This window comes from Scaptodrosophila lebanonensis, unplaced genomic scaffold (genome assembly GCF_003285725.1).
Source record: "Scaptodrosophila lebanonensis strain 11010-0011.00,11010-0021.00 unplaced genomic scaffold, SlebRS2 tig00000417-arrow-arrow-pilon, whole genome shotgun sequence".
Taxonomy (NCBI): domain Eukaryota; kingdom Metazoa; phylum Arthropoda; class Insecta; order Diptera; family Drosophilidae; genus Scaptodrosophila; species Scaptodrosophila lebanonensis.
Window position 1 is genome coordinate 38,016 of NW_022060680.1, and position 21,940 is coordinate 59,955.

A 21,940-nucleotide genomic window follows, 5' to 3' on the forward strand; every position below is an offset into this window, starting at 1 on the left:
GCTCGCGACACGAGCTGAGCAGCGCAGCACCGGCTGTATTCTCTCTCGATCCCGCTCGCGCTCTCTTGACGCCGCCGTCGCGCAACGAGCAGCGCTAAGAAAAAATTAAGTGAAACAAGCAATGACCGAAGCAGAGCAGTGAACATTTATATACGGTGCCAAAATAACAACAACAACGAGCAAGACATAGTGAGAAAGCAAAACTGACACAGTGAAATAATTTAAATATATAATTAAAATATATAAATCCAACAACGAGCGGTCCAATAAAGTGGACGATACACAGTGAAAAAAAAAAATAAAACAAGCAAAGCAGTACAGTGAACACAGTGAGAAAACATGAAACATGAAACTTTTTTTTTACATATTTTTTTGATACCAACAAAGATCTACCCAGTGCAAATTATCACACAAGAAAAATTTTATTTTTGTTTTTTTATGTGAACAAAACAAACCCAACAACACACTGTAGTGACAATACGCAGTAACAGCGAACACCAAGCAATAATATTACAACGAAAGCAACAATATAAGAACAGTGAATAAAAATTTACAACAAAACAAACGCAGCACAGTGAGCGTAAAACAACAACAAAAGCGGCAGTGACAAAATAAAAGCCAAATGTGCAAGCGAAAAGTGCATAGAGGCAGTGACGTCATCAGTGATGTGCAGGGTCGTCAGTGATGTGCCATGTCACTTGACAGACGAACCAGTGAGCCGATCCAGTTCGTCACATTGCCTCCATGGTTATTTTGTATTTTATTTTTTTGGTTTTTTTTTAACTGTGAACAAAACCTGAACAACAATAAACAATAGCTGGAACAAAATAAATAAATAAATTTAAAAAAAAAAAGGAAGAAAAAAGTGAATTTTTACATTGAAACAATACAACGATACAAAGACACATGCAAATAAATCCATTAAAACAAAACCATCCACCAGCAATAAGAAGACAGTAAGAAAAGAAAGTGAACAAAGATGAATCCAGAAATTCAGGGTGAGTACGTTCCAGTAGTCACTAGAAACCCTGGGGTGGGAACCGGCTGGATTTATAGCCGGTCGCAAACAGAACTGGAAGAGTTCTCAGTCGAGTTCGGGTTCGACACGGCGAACCAACTCGACGATTTAAAACAGAATTTCGCGACGTTCATTGCGAAGGCATTGCAGCGCGAAACTTGGGCTCGGTTGGCGGATCTCGAACGGCATTATACGTCGAAATTCGTACCGGCCCCAGTTCCTGAGTCTGGACAATTGCCGCGCACATCGATGACGGGTGCGCCGCGCGATTTCCAGATACCCGGAACTGCTTCGCCTGCATATCTCTCGCCCATTAATGATCGGCTGTTCCCAAATTGGCAACCAAAGCCAAACCCATCGACCGCAAGTCGCGCAATACGCTTCGATGAACCCAACCAGAACCGGCCCACAGCAGGCAACGTTACGGCCTCAATGGCATCTCATAATACAAGCCCAGAGCGCATAAGAAAATGGGGACTTCGTTTTAACGGGTGCACAGACCCACTGGCATTTATAGAACAACTCGAAGAACGGGCTGTTTCCTACGACATCGAGTTCGACGACCTGCCGCGCGCCATGCCGGAGGTTCTAACTGAGAAAGCTGCACTCTGGTTCCGCACAAGCCGACTCCAGAATGCAACATGGGAAACCTTTCGAAAAGAATTTCTAGAATTTTTTCTGCCCTCCAAGTATTTTCAGCGGCTAGAAGACGAGATAAGAACTCGCTTCCAAGTAGAGGGGGAAAATTTTAAAGATTTTGTCGTAGAGCTGCGAGCACTCATGCATCATGCCGGGTACACCGAGGCCCAAGAACTAGATCGTATTTATGAAAACACTTTGCCAGAATTTCAGTTATATGTACGCCGCCATGAATTCCGGACGCTGCCTCATCTTATCCAACTCATTGGAGAGTTGGAGAGTGTCAAGCAGCGTGGTCAGAGGCGCACGCCCATGGCCGCACCCTTCGCCAACACTTCACCGAGCAGGGCGCATACGCCTACCGCTGCAACAGATGGCCGCTACGGAAACACGAGACCAACAACATTCGAGACGCCACGCAATCCGTTCCGACAACGACCGATGCCGCGGCTGGAACCACCGACGATGACGTTGGCGGTGCCGGGAATGCGGCAAGGTGGCAGTCGAGACGCAGCGAACCAAATGATGACACAGGACTCGCATGTTCCGGGCGACGCTCGACGAGCATGCAGGAACTGTGGCCAGCAGGGCCATTTCCAGGATCAGTGCCGTAACAGACGGGTACTGTTCTGCTGGGAATGTGGACGGCGAGGCGTGCGAACCCTTGCCTGTTGCCCACAGCGAGCATCGGGAAACGAGCAGCGTCTCCGCTTGACTGGGAACCCAGCGGAGACAGCGCAAGCAACACCCCCAGCCTAGATAGCCAGATGTATATGTGCGAAGGACGCATTGTGGCCAGAGTTCAGATAAGCGGTCAAAGCATAGTTGCCACAATAGACACCGGGGCAACTCGCAGTTTCATCAGCGAAACGTGCTTTGATACGGTGGCTCGACAGGACGAAATCCGCAGCGCCAGCACGAACATTCGGCTCGCCGATGGTTCCAGATGCGAGATAAGCAGAGCCTTACACACGAGCGTACGCCTGGACAATCGCACTGTTCGCATGACATTCCTGGTTATGCCCAACATGCTCGACCCCGTTATCCTAGGTATCGATTTCCTACAGACTATTGGCACGATGATACAATGCGGGACCGTTTGCCTGAAACTTGGACCAGGCGAACCAGAAACCCCTATGCACAACGAGAATCCTGATCTACCCACTAGCCGGAGAAGAAGCACAACCAAGGTCACATCGCCGCGCCCTGCACCAGCCAAGAATACAAGCGTACCCGTCACTAGCCGGCAGGCCATAGAGAGGTGTTGTCAACAGCATGAAGATGACAATGAGGAGAACAAGGAACCACAGAGTCCCTCAACGACCACGACTACGCAGGCCAGCCCCTTCGACGTCACTGAATTGGCTGAAGAACCCGAGGAACCAGATTACGACTCGGTGTTACAACGAGAACCGGCAGAACCATGGCCACGGGACATACAGCTCAAAGCTCAACAGTTCCTAGACGAGGAGCTACCAAGATTTGACACAAAGTCACGCATATGGCGAAGCACTCGATCGTCATGAGAGATAATCGCCCAATCAAGCAGCGATACTTCCCAAGAAATCCGGCCATGCAACGTATAATCAATGAACAAGTGGATGAACTCTTGGAGCAAGGATTAATAGAGCCTTCTCGGAGCCCACACAGCGCTCCCATTGTGCTTGTTCGGAAAAAGAATGGCAAGTGGCGTATGTGTGTGGATTACCGGCAACTCAATGAACGTTCAATTCCTGATGCGTACCCTCTGCCGCGCATTAACCACATACTGGAGCGACTACGCAACGCAAAGTTTATAACCACACTGGACTTGAAGAATGGCTATTGGCAAATACCCATGGCTGATGACAGCCGTGAATGTACAGCGTTCACTGTACCGGGTCGGGGTCTATTCCAGTGGCGTGTCATGCCATTTGGACTACACTCGGCGCCTGCTACGTTTCAACGCACTCTCGACACAGTCCTGGGCACAGACATGGAACCCAACGCTTTCGCCTATATGGATGACGTCATTATCATCGGCAAGGACTTTGATGACCACATCAGAAATTTGCGCGAGGTCTTCAGACGACTACGTCAGGCAAATCTCAGAATCAATCCAGAGAAATGCACGTTCTTCCAACAGAGATTGAAATACTTGGGCCATTTGGTCAGCAACCAGGGCATTCACACGGATCCTGACAAAGTTTCTGCTGTACGAAACCTGGAGCCTCCAACGAACTTGAAGGAACTTCGCCAATGTATTGGGATGGCATCCTGGTATCGCAGATTCGTGCCAAACTTCGCTGCAGTCGTGCAGCCAATGTCCCAACTACTCAAAAAGGGAAGAGTCTGGCGGTGGGGCGAAGAACAGCAAACAGCTTTTAATAATTTGAAATCTTTACTCACCACAGCTCCAGTGTTAGCATGCCCGGATTTTAACCACAAGTTCGTACTACAAACGGACGCTAGCAATCTCGGGATCGGTGCGGTATTAACGCAGGAGATCGATGGGCAGGAGCGGGTCATTTCATACATCAGTCGCAGACTGAGCAAAGCTGAGCAGAATTACTCTGCTACCGACAAGGAATGTCTAGCTGTGATTTGGGCAATCCGGAAGCTGAGGTGCTACCTGGAGGGCTACCGATTCGAGGTGGTGACCGATCACTTGGCACTCAAGTGGCTAAATACACTCGAGAGTCCCCTAGGAAGAGTTGCACGATGGGCGCTGGAATTGCAACAATATCAATTCGACATTCGCTACAGAGCCGGAAAGCAAAACGTCGTGGCCGACGCACTCTCCAGACAGCCTCTGGAAAACATGTATCGAATTGACGCAGAAGGAGAATCATCTTGCCCGTGGATTACGAACAAGATCAAGCAAGTACAGGAAGATCCACAGAAGTTCTCGGAGTACACCCTGGAAAATGGACAACTGTACCGAAACCTGGGTCACAGGCCAAACGACGACGATTACGTCCCGTGGAAGCTCTGTGTCCCTAGGAATCATCGTCGTCGTGTTCTGGAAGAGTGCCATGACGCTCCAACAGCGGGTCATCAAGGCATCCGCAAGACGATCATCAGGTTATCCCAGCGGTACTACTGGCCAGGGATGTATCGAGACGCCCGACGTCATGTTCAGAAATGTGAAAGCTGCCAACGATTTAAGGTCAATCAACAGAAGCCAGCAGGAAGAATGCTCACGAGGCAAGTCGATGAGCCATTCACGACACTATGCGCTGATTTTGTCGGACCTCTACCCAGATCCAAGCACGGTAACACTACACTACTCGTTTTCTTCGATTTGTTCTCGAAATGGGTCGAATTGGTCCCCCTTAAAAAGGCCACTGCCACCCATCTGGTACGAGCATTTAGAGAACGAGTCCTCAGCAGGTTTGGAGTCCCAAAACTCTTCGTGTGCGATAACGGCACACAGTTCACGAGTCGGATATTCAAGAACTGCCTAAAGGAATGGGGAGTCGACGTCCAGCATACAGCACCGTACTGCCCCCAGGAGAACCCAACAGAAAGGGCAATCGGACAATCAAAACGATGATATCGCAGTTCATCAACGGCGATCAGAACACCTGGGACGAGTTGCTGCCGGAGATTACTCTGGCCATCAACTCCAGCGTCTCAGACTCTACTGGTTTCAGTCCAGCCTTCGTAGTACAAGGGCGAGAGCCAAGACTCCCAAGCGCACTATACGACGAGGTGACGCCAGCCACTGGAAGCGAATCTCAAACGCCTGCCGAGAAAGCAGCCCGTTTGAGGGAGATATTCGCCATAGCACAGTCCAACATGCAACGAGCCACGCAAGATCAACAACGCCACTACAATTTACGCCGCAGAGAATGGAGACCGAAACTGGGATCCCTTGTCTTACTTCGACAGCATCACCTTTCGAAAGCTGCCGAAGGACTTGCTGCAAAACTAGCACCGAAATACGACGGACCATTCAAGGTGGTCAAGTTCGTATCCACATACGTCGTGCGCATCCAACGTGTGGGAAGCCGGAGGAGACAAGTTGCCAACGTGGCCGACCTAAAAGAGTACCACACTGATGCAGCGAACAACGACGACGACGACACAGACATCCTCGAGGCTACCCACAACCCTCAGGATTAACCAAGAGAGCACTCGCCAAGCACAAGTAGTGACCCACTTCCTGAGTATGAGCCAGAAGACATGGCGCACTTACTTGGACGAGTAAATTAGATAATAAGGGGTATTAGCCAGAGACCCCACACTCACACTAGTTTACCTTACGCGCAAGCCACACCTCTAAAGCGGAATAAAAACCTGCAAAAACAAAGTTATTAACAAGAAATTTTATCTTCCACAGCAAGAACAACTTTCGTTAAGCCAAGATGGAGAGAAATACTGGAAGCAGTGCGTGGCAATCGTCGCCGGAGCAGGATTGGGAGGACGACAAGTCTACGTCCCCATACCTTCCCCAAGACCAGGACGGCCAGTCACCAGATGACCCGTCCCCAGCCAGCAGCGCTCCCAACAACGAGTGGCTGTCCTCATCGGAGCCAGAGAACGACGACGACCAGTCACCAGATGACCCGTCCCCAGCCAGCAGCGCTCACGACAACGAGTGGCTATCCTCATCCGAGCCGGAGAACGACGACGGCCAGCCCGACGAACGATTCAGGACAACACTGCAGCGGGATGAGTGGGACTGGCAAGAGTCACCACCACCTCCCAGCTCGGAAAGCGACACCCCACCGGAACGGCACTATCCCGACAATGTGCGCGAGGTGTACGACGAGGACGCACCACCTCACCGCGGCTTTCGAGGCCCCACATATCCGCCACGGTTCCAGGGCCATCAAGACGGCGGCTCCTACTCCAGGTCACCAAAGCCGGAACCCCGACGCGACCCAAGGAGCGGACGAGGGGTATACAAGCCCGCCGAGCCGCAGACTGAGCTGGAGCATTACACAGCCAGTCCGGCCAGCGAGTCCAGCAGCGACGACGAGCAAGTCTATTACCAGGAAGTGGTAGCATCCGCCGAAAACTACCAGCACATCACCACTCCCTATGGTGCCCGAGTGACCCGCAACACCACCACTACTGTGGATATCTTCCTACCCCCGGGAGAGACGATGAGTTCAATGTTCAACGTACCGAGAGAGTCACGGCAAGCACTCAGGGGTCGTGAGGAGGCTCGATGCATGCGCGTCGAGCTGGAAGCGACCACCGATGACCGGACCAGCAACCGACAACCAGAAGCGGCAAACTACACGCGGAACAACCGCAACGACAGTTCCCAGCGTCAACCAAGGCGGAACACCTCACCCGAGACTGTCCAACGGCCTACCTGGGAGCCGGCAACATCGGACGAAGAGGACAACCGTCCCCTCTTTCGTCGGCGGTACTCACGAGCCCCGACCAACGCGACCACCAGCGAAGCAGCACCAGCAGAGTGGGTTGTGGCACCGACGGGATGGAAGGTCGACACGAAGGACCGGAAAATACCCCAGGCCCTGGTCGAGGACGTCATGTCAGGGATGCACAAGCGCACCCGGGCCCGTTACTCCAAAGAACTGGACGGGCAACGATTCCAAGTGGAACGGACGAAGACTCGGAGGGTGTTGATCCATTTGACCCCCCGAAGAAAGGAGAGGATGTAACGCAGTAAAATTCTGCGTCACAAATTGTATTAGCTCTAAGATTTTTCTATTTGTATCATTTCTTGCACGGTTTTGAATAGTGCCAATTTTGTTACTAGTCTTAAGGTTCCACTACTGTTATTAGATCTAAGGTTTCACATTGAAGTTTCTATGCTACTAGATGTAAGTTTCAATTATATTTCACCACACTACATACAGAAAGGGTTACGCAGCAAAGATCTTTTGAATAGGGGAAGAATAAACGAGCTGGCATCACCGCCCACGCGTGTATAGGGATTTTAGAAAAAGAGAATTAGGTCACACGAACGAAGGCGAGAAGGGCAAACGAAAACGGAAGCTCGCTCTCTTCTTCGGCGACCATCAAGACGACCAGACGTGTGTTAGCAGCGAGACATAGGATCAAATCCACGTAAGTTTTGGAAATCAGCCAATAAACGTGGTGCAATGTAGGGCCAATGGCAGCGAAATCCCGAATAAAAGGCAATCTTAAGAATATTTAAGAAATCCGCCCACGCTATGAGCGCAACTTACATATATACCAGGCTCGAGTCCGAATATATGTAAGTTGTGACTGAAAAAGCGAACAAGTGTTGATTGTTATATTGTTGCGTATGAGCCGGCAATATAACGTCAAAACGAGCCCTAGTCCGCCCCGCATTCTCCAGCACCAGCGGCTACAGTGGGCCTATTTCATGTATAGCGTGTATGAACCGCGATAGATGAAATAGTCCACTCGACCAACGGAGTTTTGGAGGTTAGTTTGCAGCGCATGAGCATGCAGACATAACGCCAAAACTACCGGCCGCAAGGCGACTGACACCCTACAGTGTGCATCGAGTCCCTCTTGTCGCATGGTCCCGTCACAATTATAAATTTTCTTGTAATGAACCCTGGACAGCTGAGTTATACCCCAGCTGGAAATAAAACTTCTTTACAGCTTTTTCTAAATTTGTTTGGCTTTATCCAACAAAGAGTACAGGCGCCGATGAGGTGGTTGACAAGTTGCAGAAACAGGGCGAAGTATTTGGAAACCCAAAGCGCGTGATCACCGATAGAGGTACCGCATTTACTGCACACGTGTTTGAGGAATATTGTAAGGAACAGAGTATCCAACATTTGCTGATAGCGACAGGAGTGCCGCGTGGTAATGGACAGGTGGAGCGAATTAATAGGGTGGTCACTACTATGTTAACCAAACTTTGCGCAGAGGATCCGAAAGCCTGGTACAAGCATGTAGGTAGGGTACAATCGTTTATAAATTCCACTCCTCCGAGAAGTACTAAGATATCTCCATTTAAGATTCTGACAGGCATACAAATGAGAACCAAGTATGACAGTGATATAGAAAAGCTTGTAGAGGAAGAGTATATTTTGCAGTTGCAGCAGGAGAAAGAAGATATTCGCAAGACAGCTAAAGAGAACATAGCACAAATACAAGATGAAAATCGCAAGTTATTCAACAAGTCCCGAAAGCCAGAAAAAGAGTACCAAGTCAATGATATGGTCGCTATCAAGCGTACCCAATTTGGCGCCGGATTGAAGCTGAAGGGAAAATTCTTGGGTCCTTATGTTGTGACGCGTAAACTAAGACATGGCCGGTACATTGTTGAGAAAGTGGGTGATGGTGAAGGACCATTAAAGACCAATACGCTGGCAGAGTATATGAAAATGTGGTCTCCATCATTCGGGTCGAATAATGAATCAGGACGGCCGAATGTAGGGTTGGCAGCTCTTGAACCAGCAGATAATCATCGGACTATCGGGGTGGTCAGTCCAGGGTAGTCTAAGAAAGTATATCGTTTTAGCAGTAAGAGTTTGACTTCGGAAGCGAGCAGACGTTGTGAACAAGTTATGAATAAACTTTAATTTAATTTGATTTAATTTGCACATGAATAAATATTGTACTCAATTGATTAAAACGACGACGTGTGGTGTACTTATTACTCAACGGAGTTTCTGGAGCAGATTTTTACTCACTCGTAGGGAACTCACTAAAGATCCCTACATTTGCTGAATTTATTTATTTACAGAATTTTTACAAAATCGATTGCAGTGCATTTATTTATGATTATAAATGAAATATTCCTTTCCTTCGGAATCTATTTTAATGAAGTGAGGCCTCATATTGAAGAAAAGTAAGTATAATTAGAGTTGTAGTCCTAGTGACTCCTCTAATATTTGTTGAATTAATTTATTTACAGGTTTTTTATGAATTCGATTCTTAAGGATGAATCATATTTATAGTGCATTTATTTATGATTATAAATGAAATATTCCTTTCCTTCGGAATCTATTTTAATGAAGTGAGGCCTCATATTGAAGAAAAGTAAGTATAATTAGAGTTGTAGTCCTAGTGAATCCTCTAATATTTGTTGAATTAATTTATTTACAGGTTTTTTATAAATTCGATTCTTAAGGATGAATCATATTTATAGTGCATTTATTTATGATTATAAATGAAATATTCCTTTCCTTCGGAATCTATTTTAATGAGGTGAGGCCTCATATTGAAGAAAAGTAAGTATAATAAGTGTTGTAGTCCTAGTGACTCCTCTAATATTTGCTGAATTAATTTATTTACAGAATTTTTACAAAATCGATTGCAGTGCATTTATTTATGATTATAATTGAAATATTCCTTTCCTTCGGAATCTATTTTAATGAAGTGAGGCCTCATATTGAAGAAAAGTAAGTATAATTAGAGTTGTAGTCCCAGTGACTCCTCTAATATTTGTTAAGTTTATTTATTTACAGATTTTTTATAAATTCGATTCTTAAGGATGAATTGAATTTATAGTGCATTTATATTTGATTATAAATGAAATATTCCTTTCCTTCGGAATCTATTTTTAATGAAGTGAGGCCTCATATTGAAGAAAAGTAAGTATAATTAGTCTTGTAGTCCTAGTGACTCCTCTAATATTTGCTGAATTAATTTATTTACAGGTTTTTTATGAATTCGATTCTTAAGGATGAATCATATTTATAGTGCATTTATTTATGATTATAAATGAAATATTCCTTTCCTTCGGAATCTATTTTTAATGAAGTGAGGCCTCATATTGAAGAAAAGTAAGTATAATTAGAGTTGTAGTCCTAGTGACTCCTCGTATATTTATTGAATTAATTTATTTTCAGTTTTTTTACAAAATCAATTCTTAAGGATGAATCGAAATTGTAGTGCATTTATTTTTGATTATAAATGAAATATTTCTTTACTTTGGAATCTATTTTAATGAGGTGAGCCCTCATATTGAGGAATGTAAGTATAATTAGCGTTGTAGTCCTAGTAACTCATCTAATATTCGTTAAGTATATTTATTTACAGGCTTTTTATGAATTCGATTCTTAAGGATGAATCGTATTTATAGTGCATTTATTTATGATTATAAATGAAATATTCCTTTCATTCGGAATCTATTTTTAATGAGATGAGGCTTCTGAAGGAGGAAAAGTAAGTATAATTAGAGTTGTAGTCCTAGTGACTCCTCTAATATTTGTTGAATTAATTTATTTACAGGTTTTTTATGAATTCGATTCTTAAGGATGAATCATATTTATAGTGCATTTATTTATGATTATAAATGAAATATTCCTTTCCTTCGGAATCTATTTTAATGAAGTGAGGCCTCATATTGAAGAAAAGTAAGTATATTTAGAGTTGTAGTCCTAGTGACTCCTCTAATATTTGTTGAATTAATTTATTTACAGGTTTTTTATAAATTCGATTCTTAAGGATGAATCATATTTATAGTGCATTTATTTATGATTATAAATGAAATATTCCTTTCCTTCGGAATCTATTTTAATGTGGTGAGGCTTCATATTGAAGAAAAGTAAGTATAATTAGTGTTGTAGTCCTAGTGACTCCTCTAATATTTGCTGAATTAATTTATTTACAGAATTTTTACAAAATCGATTGGAGTGCATTTATTTATGATTATAATTGAAATATTCCTTTCCTTCGGAATCTATTTTAATGAAGTGAGGCCTCATATTGAAGAAAAGTAAGTGTTGGCGCAGATGCTGCTTTAGATTAAGATAGTTTAAGAGAATTATTTGAATTTTAGTTTAGGGCGAAAAGAGAGCGCGAGAGCGGCCGTTTGCGGACGTCGCCTCGCGCCCTTTTTTCGCCGCCTTAGGCTTAGTTTAGCATGTAAGCCTAATTTGAAGTCAGTTGTAAAATAGAACTAAATATAAGCACAATTGTCGCCAAATCGTTCGCATTTCTCCGCATAAAAGTCGTTAAAAGCAAGCATCCCATTTTCTTTGTTTTTAATAATTTATATAAAATCATATAAATTTTCATTGGCGCCCGAGCAGGGACTTGCTTGTTTTTTTTTTTAAATTAAAAACTTTAATTTGTGCGGAACCGCGTCGGTCGTGTTGTTGTTGCTGCACTGGGGAGTGTGTGTGTTGCTGTCACGTCAACTGGATTATTGGAGGATGAGTCAAGTCGACCAAAGGGAAGTTCCTGAGCCAAAGTCGACTTCACAGGTACTGTGCTAAAGTTTGAAAGTGGAATTTAACCAGCGAATTGCTTATTTCGGCCTTCAACTTTCAACCTTTGGCACATACGTGACCATAATATAATACGGTAGATAGTTGAGCATAATTAACACAAATATAAATCGCATGTCGTACTAATATTAAATAAAAGTGAACCGCTATAGGCAATTATTTAAAGTGCCAATTTATTGTCGTTTGATTTTGTTATACATACATACATACATAAATATACATAGCCACTTTTACATACGGCATCCCCCCCCACGTCAATCTCAGCCAACCGTCGGCAGTTTTCGTTTGTTGCTTGCTCTCGTTGTTCTCATCAAATTCGCCGTTGTCGTTATTACATATGTAAATATATACCGACATACTCGCATACATAACATAGCTAATACATTGCTGTCGTGTTCGCGCTTAAGCTGCTGCATTTTTTGTTTGCCTGCGCTTCGCATAATACATGCATAAGAATTAGCTGTTCTGCTAACGCACACAAGGCATTTGTATTAGAATTATTCTTTTCGTTTGTCGCCACTTTCGCTGCTGCTTCCAAAAGTATTGCCTTCGACGGTCAGTCAACTGCAGTTCTTCTCGTTTTCGTTCGCACTGCTAGACGACCATCTGTTGCGCTCCCCTACACTTGCTGAGAACAGCATATTATTTTCGATTTCTCGTTTGTCACTCGACAATTTTCGTTCGATCAAGTTTAAAACTTTAAATCAATATGAGTAAGGACTTGATCGAAGAACTTAAAAGGAAGCGCGAGGGCTGTATGAGGAGTATATGTCGTATGCAACGGCAATTAAAAGAAGGCTCGATTTCGTTAGAGCCAATCGAGTTAGAATGCAGGTTAGAGCTTCTAACAACTCATATAGAAACTGCAAATATATTGCAAAGCAAAATTGAAGCAAAAGATACAGAAGATGACTACCGTGAAGAGTTGGAAGAAACTTGCATTATGACCAAATCCTTATTAAAAGGCCAGCTGGAAAAACTAAGAAGAAAAAGCATCGACAATTCAAGTTCGGCAAACGGTATTGCACCGCCTACTTCAAAAAAGCCAAGGTGTCGATTGCCAGCGGTCGCTCTTCCAACTTTTAGCGGCAAGCATTCTGAATTTAAAAATTTCATGAGTCTTTTTGAAACTTTTGTTCACAATGATGACACACTGCATGATATTGAAAAATTCAATCACTTAATATCATGTTTGGCTGGTGACGCTTTAGGCACAGTTCGCGCCTTCCAAGTGACGGAAGACAATTATAGCAAAGCCCTTGAAAGTCTAAAGCGGGTGTACGATAATGACTGCCTAATATTTTTCGATAACATATCGACACTTTTCAATCTGCAAAAGATTTCCCAGCCATCTGCGTCAGCTTTGAGAAGCCTGATCGACACTGTGTCGGCCACCTATGACTCACTTCTGTCAATTGGTGACGACAAGAAAATCGCTAATGCCATTTTAATTTATTTAGTTATGGGCAAAGTCGATCCTACCACAAAAAGAAGTGGGAAGAGCAGCTCGACTACACAACGCTCCCACTATGGCGAGATTGTGAGACTGCTCTTAACAGACGCTACCAGCATATTGTTGCTGAAGAAGCTAGTAAAGCTCAAGCGAAGGGCAGCCAGTCGAACAATAACACTCAGACTCAAAAAGTAAAAAATGCTAGCAGGATAAATCATTCGTTCGTTGCTGCCAACAACGAACAGAATAACCTTTGTCAGTTTTGCAATTCAGCTGACCATTCGATTGGCAATTGCCAGGCATATATTGCCTTGTCAGTGCAGCAAAGGTTTGACTTCGCTAAAGGTGCGCCTTTGTGCATAAACTGTCTCCGACGAGGCCACACAGTAGCGAAGTGTAAGGCAAAGAAATGTAGCGTGTGCCAACGTTCTCATCACACACTGCTACATATTTATACTGCTAGCACAAATATTGCGTTACCACCACCCTCTCAGCCACCACATCTTCAAGATAGCTCTTCCACTTCGCATGCCATGCATGCGACTGCTTCGGATAGAGTGGTTCTTGCAAAAGCAGTCGTGAGCGTTAAAACGAAAAGTGGCGATTTCGTTTTAGCAAGAGCATTGTTAGATTCTGGGTCACAAGTCAACTTTGTGACTGAGGATCTAGCTCAAAAGCTACAGCTCAGACGAGAGGATACGTGAATGGTCTTGCGCGGCATTGGAGACACCAATGCGCGTGCCAAGAAAAGAATTCATGCAGTGGTGAAGTCGCGTGTCAATTGTAGCGAGTTTTCCGCAGATTTTTGGATCTTGGGATCGATTTCTGGTTATCATCCCGATCAAGCGGTGAACACCAGCGGGTGGAGGGTCCCCAAAAATATTCAATTGGCCGATCCTCAATTCCACAAGCGGCAAAAAATTGATATGCTAATTGGAGCAGAGTCATTCTTCGACTTATTGTCGGTAGGCCAAATAAAGCAAGGTCCTGAGGCTCCCACATTACAAAAAACGCTTCTCGGCTGGATAGTGTCAGGCAGATGCTCTACTCAACCTACAACGAATATAGAAGGAGCAGTGAATTTAAGTTGCCAAGAAGAACAATTACTTTCGATAGACTCAACGATACAAAAGTTTTGGTCCATTGAGGACTTGCCTAATAATTCGAAAGTTCTCTCACCTGAGCAACAGCTTTGTGAACAACACTTTGTTGATAATACAAAAATCTTGTCGTCTGGTCGATTTCAGGTACGGTTACCTTTTAAATCTGACCCAAAAAATCTTGGCTCATCGTATGAAATTGCGAAACGTCGTTTTTTGTCGCTTGAAAGGTGGTTGTCAAAAGACCCTCAAATGAAAAGCATGTATCTGGAATTTATGGACGAGTATGTATGTCCTCAACGGACAACAAAATTCCAGATACTCCACACTATTTTATTCCGCATCAGTGTGTCCTGCGGCCTCAAAGCACGTCGACCAAGTTGCGTGTCGTTTTCGATGCCTCTTGCCGCACGTCCACTCAGATTGCGTTGAATGATACCTTAATGGTCGGTCCAACAATTCAGGAGGAGCTTTATTCTACGCTGCTTCGTTTTCGTTTGCGAAAGTTCGCCTTAGCGGCAGACATTAAAAAAATGTACCGTCAGGTGATGGTGCACGAAGCAGATAGAAACTATCAGCTCATAGTGTGGCGAAGAGATCCGTCTGAGTCTTTGAAAATCTTCAGGTTAAACACTGTAACGTATGGCACGTCGCCAGCTCCGTTCTTGGCGGTGCGGTGTTTAACAAGGCTGAGTGAAATGGTCCGTTCCTCACATCCAACAGCTGCTGAAGTTATTCGGAGCGACTTTTATGTCGACAATATGTTAACTGGTGCTGAAAGCGTTGAACAGCTAAAAAAGCTTCGAGCAGAAGTGTCGCACGTTCTTCAAAGTGCAGGCTTCGAATTGGCAAAGTGGTTTTCGAACTGCTCGGAACTGTCCGCATTTGATAGCACAGTTATTCCAGTAGCCACAGTCGACTCAGACCCAACCAAAACGCTCGGCGTTATGTGGTTGCCGAAGGAAGATGTATTTCAGTTCCAGTTGGAAAATTCCTTCCTAGATCTCCGCTCGACAAAACGGAACATATTATCGGTGACTGCCAGGCTTTTCGATCCTCTGGGCCTTCTTTGCCCGCTGATCACCAAAGCAAAAATGTTGCTGCAAGATTTGTGGCTCCAAAAACTAGATTGGGACGAATCCATCCCTGAGAATCTTCATACAGTTTGGGACTCATTTAAGCAGAATTTGTTGAACCTCAGCGGTATTCAAGTCCCTAGATTCGTCCATACAGATACGCAGTCACCCATTCAAATACATGCGTTCGCCGATGCCTCAATGCGAGCTTATGGCGCCTGTATTTATGTTCGTGTTTCGACTGCGAATGGTTGGAAAGTGTCACTTTTGACCTCAAAATCCAAAGTAGCTCCACTCAAGACGAAAACTTTGCCTCGTCTTGAGCTGTGTACAGCTCACCTTCTCGCAGATCTTTTTCGTCAAGTCCGCCCGTTGCTTAATTCTCCAATAGACAAGATAGTTATGTGGACTGACTCGGAAATAACGCTCCACTGGATCAAGTCGCATCCGTCGGCATGGTCAGTTTTCGTTTCAAACAGGGTTTCTCAAATCCAAGAGTGGTCCGAGAATGCAACGTGGCGACATGTCCCAACGAAATCCAACCCAGCAGACATCGTGTCCAGAGGATGTAATGTAGACGAGTTGCGTAGCTCCATTTGGTTTACAGGGCCACCCTTCCTCATGGAATCGGAAGAAAATTGGCCTGTGAATGCTCACTTCGAGCCGCCTAAAAATTCAGCTGCCTTAGAAATTCGTAAGTCTGCTGTAGTTTTACTCGTAGATCGGCAAGCCAATTATATTCTCGAAGTTATCGAAAGCTACTCGTCACATTCAAAATTGCTGAGGGTGTTCGTTTGGGTTTTTCGATTTATACAAAGGTGCAGAAAGGTCTTGAAGCCCTTTGATCCTATAGCCAAGCCAAGCGAACTCAATTTGGTATTCAACAAAATTGTTCAAGTCATCCAGAACAATGAGTTCGGTGACGAAATCGACAAGGTTCGAAAAAAGAGAACACTTAACGCCAACTTACAGCGTCTGAGTCCATTTCTACATGAGTTTGGAGAAGACGGTTTCTTGTTTTCCTTGCTGAGAGTGGGGGGAAGATTATTAAATGCTCCTATCCCGTACGAAGCCAAGTTTCCGTTGTTGCTTTCTAAAAAGTCGCAATTCATAAGATCCTACGTATCTTATTTGCATGTGTCAAATTGCCATGCTGGCCCTAGATCGCTGGTGAGCCTGCTTCGTGAGCGAGTTTGGCTGGTTAACGCTCAGGAAGTGTGTCGCCGAACAGTACGTTCGTGCATCCTCTGCTTCAAATGGAAGCCCCGGTTGGCCTCCCAAGTAATGGGAAATCTTCCGGCAGACAGGCTCCAGCCGTTCCACCCGTTCGAAGTATGTGGTGTTGATTTTTGTGGCCCTATAAGCACAACGCTCCGCATCCGTGGCAAGCCACCGTACAAGTCGTACGTGGCTCTTTTCGTTTGTTTTGCCTCGAAAGCGGTTCACTTAGAGCTTGTGTCAGATCTAACCACTGATGCTTTTCTCTTGGCTTTTGAAAGGTTCGTCGGCAGGAGAGGCGTCCCTCGCCAAGTTTACTGCGACAACGCAACGAACTTCGTGGGAGCCGACAGGAAGCTGCAGGAGTTCCGAGCAAGATGGGAGAAGGAGGCGGAAGGCGTACGCGAATTCGCATCAAGAAAAGGATGCGAGTTTGCGTACATACCACCCAGAGCGCCTCACTTCGGCGGTCTATGGGAGGCAGGTGTCAAGTCTGCAAAGCACCTGTTCCTACGGACGGTGGGCAATGCGCTCCTGACCGCAGAAGAGCTCGGAACACTCCTGGCGAGCGTCGAGGCCGTGCTGAACTCTCGGCCACTGGGACCACTCAGCGCGGACCCCAGCGACGGCGAGGCGCTAACCCCGGGCCACTTTCTGATCGGGCGGCCTCTTCTGGCGACTCCAGCTCCACCGCTCCCGGACATCGACAGCCAAACCTGCTTAAGGCGATGGCGCAATACCTCGTGTCTCAAGCACAGGTTTTGGCAGCGATGGTCCCGGGAGTACATTTCGAGCCTCCAGGTGCGAGCGAAGTGGTTCCAGGAGGAACCCAACGTCGTCGTGGGACAACTCGTCGTGGTGGCCGAAGACAACGTGCCGCCACAAAAGTGGATACTTGGCAGGGTCACCACAACTCACGCCGGGACAGACGGGAAGGTGCGGGTGGCCGACGTCGCCACGAGTAGTGGCAATCTACGGAGGGCTATTCATCGGCTGGCGCCATTGCCCGTTGAAGGACGATGTCCCTCCAAGGGGGCCGGTGTTGGCGCAGATGCTGCTTTAGATTAAGATAGTTTAAGAGAATTATTTGAATTTTAGTTTAGGGCGAAAAGAGAGCGCGAGAGCGGCCGTTTGCGGACGTCGCCTCGCGCCCTTTTTTCGCCGCCTTAGGCTTAGTTTAGCATGTAAGCCTAATTTGAAGTCAGTTGTAAAATAGAACTAAATATAAGCACAATTGTCGCCAAATCGTTCGCATTTCTCCGCATAAAAGTCGTTAAAAGCAAGCATCCCATTTTCTTTGTTTTTAATAATTTATATAAAATCATATAAATTTTCAGTAAGTATATTTAGAATTGTAGTCCTAGTGACTCCTCTAATATTTGTTGAATTAATTTATTTACAGGTTTTTTATAAATTCGATTCTTAAGGATGAATCATATTTATAGTGCATTTATTTATGATTATAAATGAAATATTCCTTTCATTCGGAATCTATTTTTAATGAGGTGAGGCTTCTGAAGGAGGAAAAGTAAGTATAATTAGAGTTGTAGTCCTAGTGACTCCTCTAATATTTGTTAAGTTTATTTATTTACAGATTTTTTATAAATTCGATTCTTAAGGATGAATCGAAATTGTAGTGCATTTATTTTTGATTATAAATGAAATATTCCTTTCCTTCGGAATCTATTTTTAATGAGGTGAGGCCTCATATTGAGAAAAGTAAGTATAATTAGAGTTGTAGTCCTAGTGACTCCTCTAATATTTGTTAAGTTTATTTATATACAGATTTTTTATAAATTCGATTCTTAAGGATGAATCGATTTTATAGTGCTTTTATATTTGATTATAAATGAAGTATTCCTTTCCTTCGGAATCTATTTTTAATGAGGTGAGGCCTCATATTGAGAAAAGTAAGTATAAATAGAGTTGTAGTCCTAGTGACTCCTCTAATATTTGCTGAATTTATTTATTTACAGAATTTTTACAAAATCGATTCTTAAGGATGAATCGAATTTATAGTGCATTTATATTTGATTATAAATGAAGTATTCCTTTCCTTCGGAATCTATTTTTAATGAAATGAGGCCTCATATTGAAGAAAAGTAAGTATATTTAGAGTTGTAGTCCTAGTGACTCCTCTAATATTTGTTGAATTAATTTATTTACAGGTTTTTATAAATTCGATTCTTAAGGATGAATCATATTTATAGTGCATTTATTTATGATTATAAATGAAATATTCCTTTCCTTCGGAATCTATTTTAATGAGGTGAGGCCTCATATTGAAGAAAAGTAAGTATAATTAGTGTTGTAGTCCTAGTGACTCCTCTAATATTTGCTGAATTAATTTATTTACAGAATTTTTACAAAATCGATTGCAGTGCATTTATTTATGATTATAATTGAAATATTCCTTTCCTTCGGAATCTATTTTAATGAAGTGAGGCCTCATATTGAAGAAAAGTAAGTATAATTAGAGTTGTAGTCCCAGTGACTCCTCTAATATTTGTTAAGTTTATTTATTTACAGATTTTTTATAAATTCGATTCTTAAGGATGAATCGAATTTATAGTGCATTTATATTTGATTATAAATGAAATATTCCTTTCCTTCGGAATCTATTTTTAATGATGTCAGGCCTCATATTGAAGAAAAGTAAGTATAATTAGAGTTGTAGGCCTAGTGACTCCTCTAATATTTGTTGAATTAATTTATTTACAGGTTTTTTATAAATTCGATTCTTAAGGATGAATCATATTTATAGTGCATTTATTTATGATTATAAATGAAATAATCCTTTCCTTCGGAATCTATTTTAATGAGGTGAGGCCTCATATTGAAGAAAAGTAAGTATAATTAGAGTTGTAGTCCTAGTGACTCCTCTAATATTTGCTGAATTAATTTATTTACAGAATTTTTACAAAATCGATTGCAGTGCATTTATTTATGATTATAATTGAAATATTCCTTTCCTTCGGAATCTATTTTAATGGAGTGAGGCCTCATATTGAAGAAAAGTAAGTATAATTAGAGTTGTAGTCCCAGTGACTCCTCTAATATTTGTTAAGTTTATTTATTTACAGATTTTTTATAAATTCGATTCTTAAGGATGAATCGAATTTATAGTGCATTTATATTTGATTATAAATGAAATATTCCTTTCCTTCGGAATCTATTTTTAATGAAGTGAGGCCTCATATTGAAGAAAAGTAAGTATAATTAGAGTTGTAGTCCTAGTGACTCCTCTAATATTTGTTGAATTAATTTACTTACAGAATTTTTACAAAATCGATTGCAGTGCATTTATTTATGATTATAATTGAAATATTCCTTTCCTTCGGAATCTATTTTAATTAAGTGAGGCCTCATATTGAAGAAAAGTAAGTATAATTAGAGTTGTAGTCCTAGTGACTCCTCTAATATTTGTTGAATTAATTTATTTACAGGTTTTTTATAAATTTTTACAAAATCGATTGCAGTGCATTTATTTATGATTATAATTGAAATATTCCTTTCCTTCGGAATCTATTTTAATTAAGTGAGGCCTCATATTGAAGAAAAGTAAGTATAATTAGAGTTGTAGTCCTAGTGACTCCTCTAATATTTGTTGAATTAATTTATTTACAGGTTTTTTATAAATTCGATTCTTAAGGATGAATCATATTTATAGTGCATTTATTTATGATTATAAATGAAATATTCCTTTCCTTCGGAATCTATTTTAATGAAGTGAGGCCTCATATTGAAGAAAAGTAAGTATAATTAGAGTTGTAGTCCTAGTGACTCCTCTAATATTTGTTGAATTAATTTATTTACAGGTTTTTTATGAATTCGATTCTTAAGGATGAATCATATTTATAGTGCATTTATTTATGATTATAAATGAAATATTCCTTTCCTTCGGAATCTATTTTAATGAAGTGAGGCCTCATATTGAAGAAAAGTAAGTATAATTAGTGTTGTAGTCCTAGTGACTCCTCTAATATTTGCTGAATTAATTTACTTACAGAATTTTTACAAAATCGATTGCAGTGCATTTATTTATGATTATAATTGAAATATTCCTTTCCTTCGGAATCTATTTTAATGAAGTGAGGCCTCATATTGAAGAAAAGTAAGTATAATTAGAGTTGTAGTCCTAGTGACTCCTCTAATATTTGTTGAATTAATTTATTTACAGGTTTTTTATGAATTCGATTCTTAAGGATGAATCATATTTATAGTGCATTTATTTATGATTATAAATGAAATATTCCTTTCCTTCGGAATCTATTTTAATGAAGTGAGGCCTCATATTGAAGAAAGTAAGTATAATTAGAGTTGTAGTCCTAGTGACTCCTCTAATATTTGTTGAATTAATTTTATTTACAGGTTTTTATGAATTCGATTCTTAAGGATGAATCATATTTATAGTGCATTTATTTATGATTATAAATGAAATATTCCTTTCCTTCGGAATCTATTTTAATGAAGTGACGCCTCATATTGAAGAAAAGAAAGTATAATTAGAGTTGTAGTCCTAGTGACTCCTCTAATATTTGTTGAATTAATTTATTTACAGGTTTTTTATGAATTCGATTCTTAAGGATGAATCATATTTATAGTGCATTTATTTATGATTATAAATGAAATATTCCTTTCCTTCGGAATCTATTTTAATGAAGTGAGGCCTCATATTGAAGAAAAGTAAGTATATTTAGAGTTGTAGTCCTAGTGACTCCTCTAATATTTGTTGAATTAATTTATTTACAGGTTTTTTATAAATTCGATTCTTAAGGATGAATCATATTTATAGTGCATTTATTTATGATTATAAATGAAATATTCCTTTCCTTCGGAATCTATTTAATGAGGTGAGGCCTCATATTGAAGAAAAGTAAGTATAATTAGTGTTGTAGTCCTAGTGACTCCTCTAATATTTGCTGAATTAATTTATTTACAGAATTTTTACAAAATCGTATTGCAGTGCATTTATTTATGATTATAAATTGAATATTCCTTTCCTTCGGAATCTATTTTAATGAAGTGAGGGCCTCATATTGAAGAAAAGTAAGTATAATTAGAGTTGTAGTCCCAGTGACTCCTCTAATATTTGTTAGTTTATTTATTTACAGATTTTTTTATAAATTCGATTCTTAAGGATGAATCGATTTTATAGTGCTTTTATATTTGATTATAAATGAAGTATTCCTTTCCTTCGGAATCTATTTTAATGAGGTGAGGCCTCATATTGAGGAAAAGTAAGTATAATTAGAGTTGTAGTCCTAGTGACTCCTCTAATATTTGTTGAATTA

The 21,940-nt window shown here is 42.0% G+C and overlaps 1 protein-coding gene across 1 annotated transcript; it reads left to right on the top strand.

Moving 5' to 3' along the window:
- Positions 1-979: 979 nt before the first annotated feature.
- On the top strand, positions 980-7,212 carry LOC115630370 (cell surface glycoprotein 1-like; the record flags this gene model as incomplete). The annotated part of the gene is made up of 4 exons (XM_030526903.1): positions 980-1,453; positions 2,005-2,153; positions 2,826-3,054; positions 6,007-7,212. Coding segments are annotated over exons 1-4 (2,058 nt in total), but the record flags the coding sequence as incomplete, so codon positions are not given.
- Positions 7,213-21,940: the final 14,728 nt, after the last annotated feature.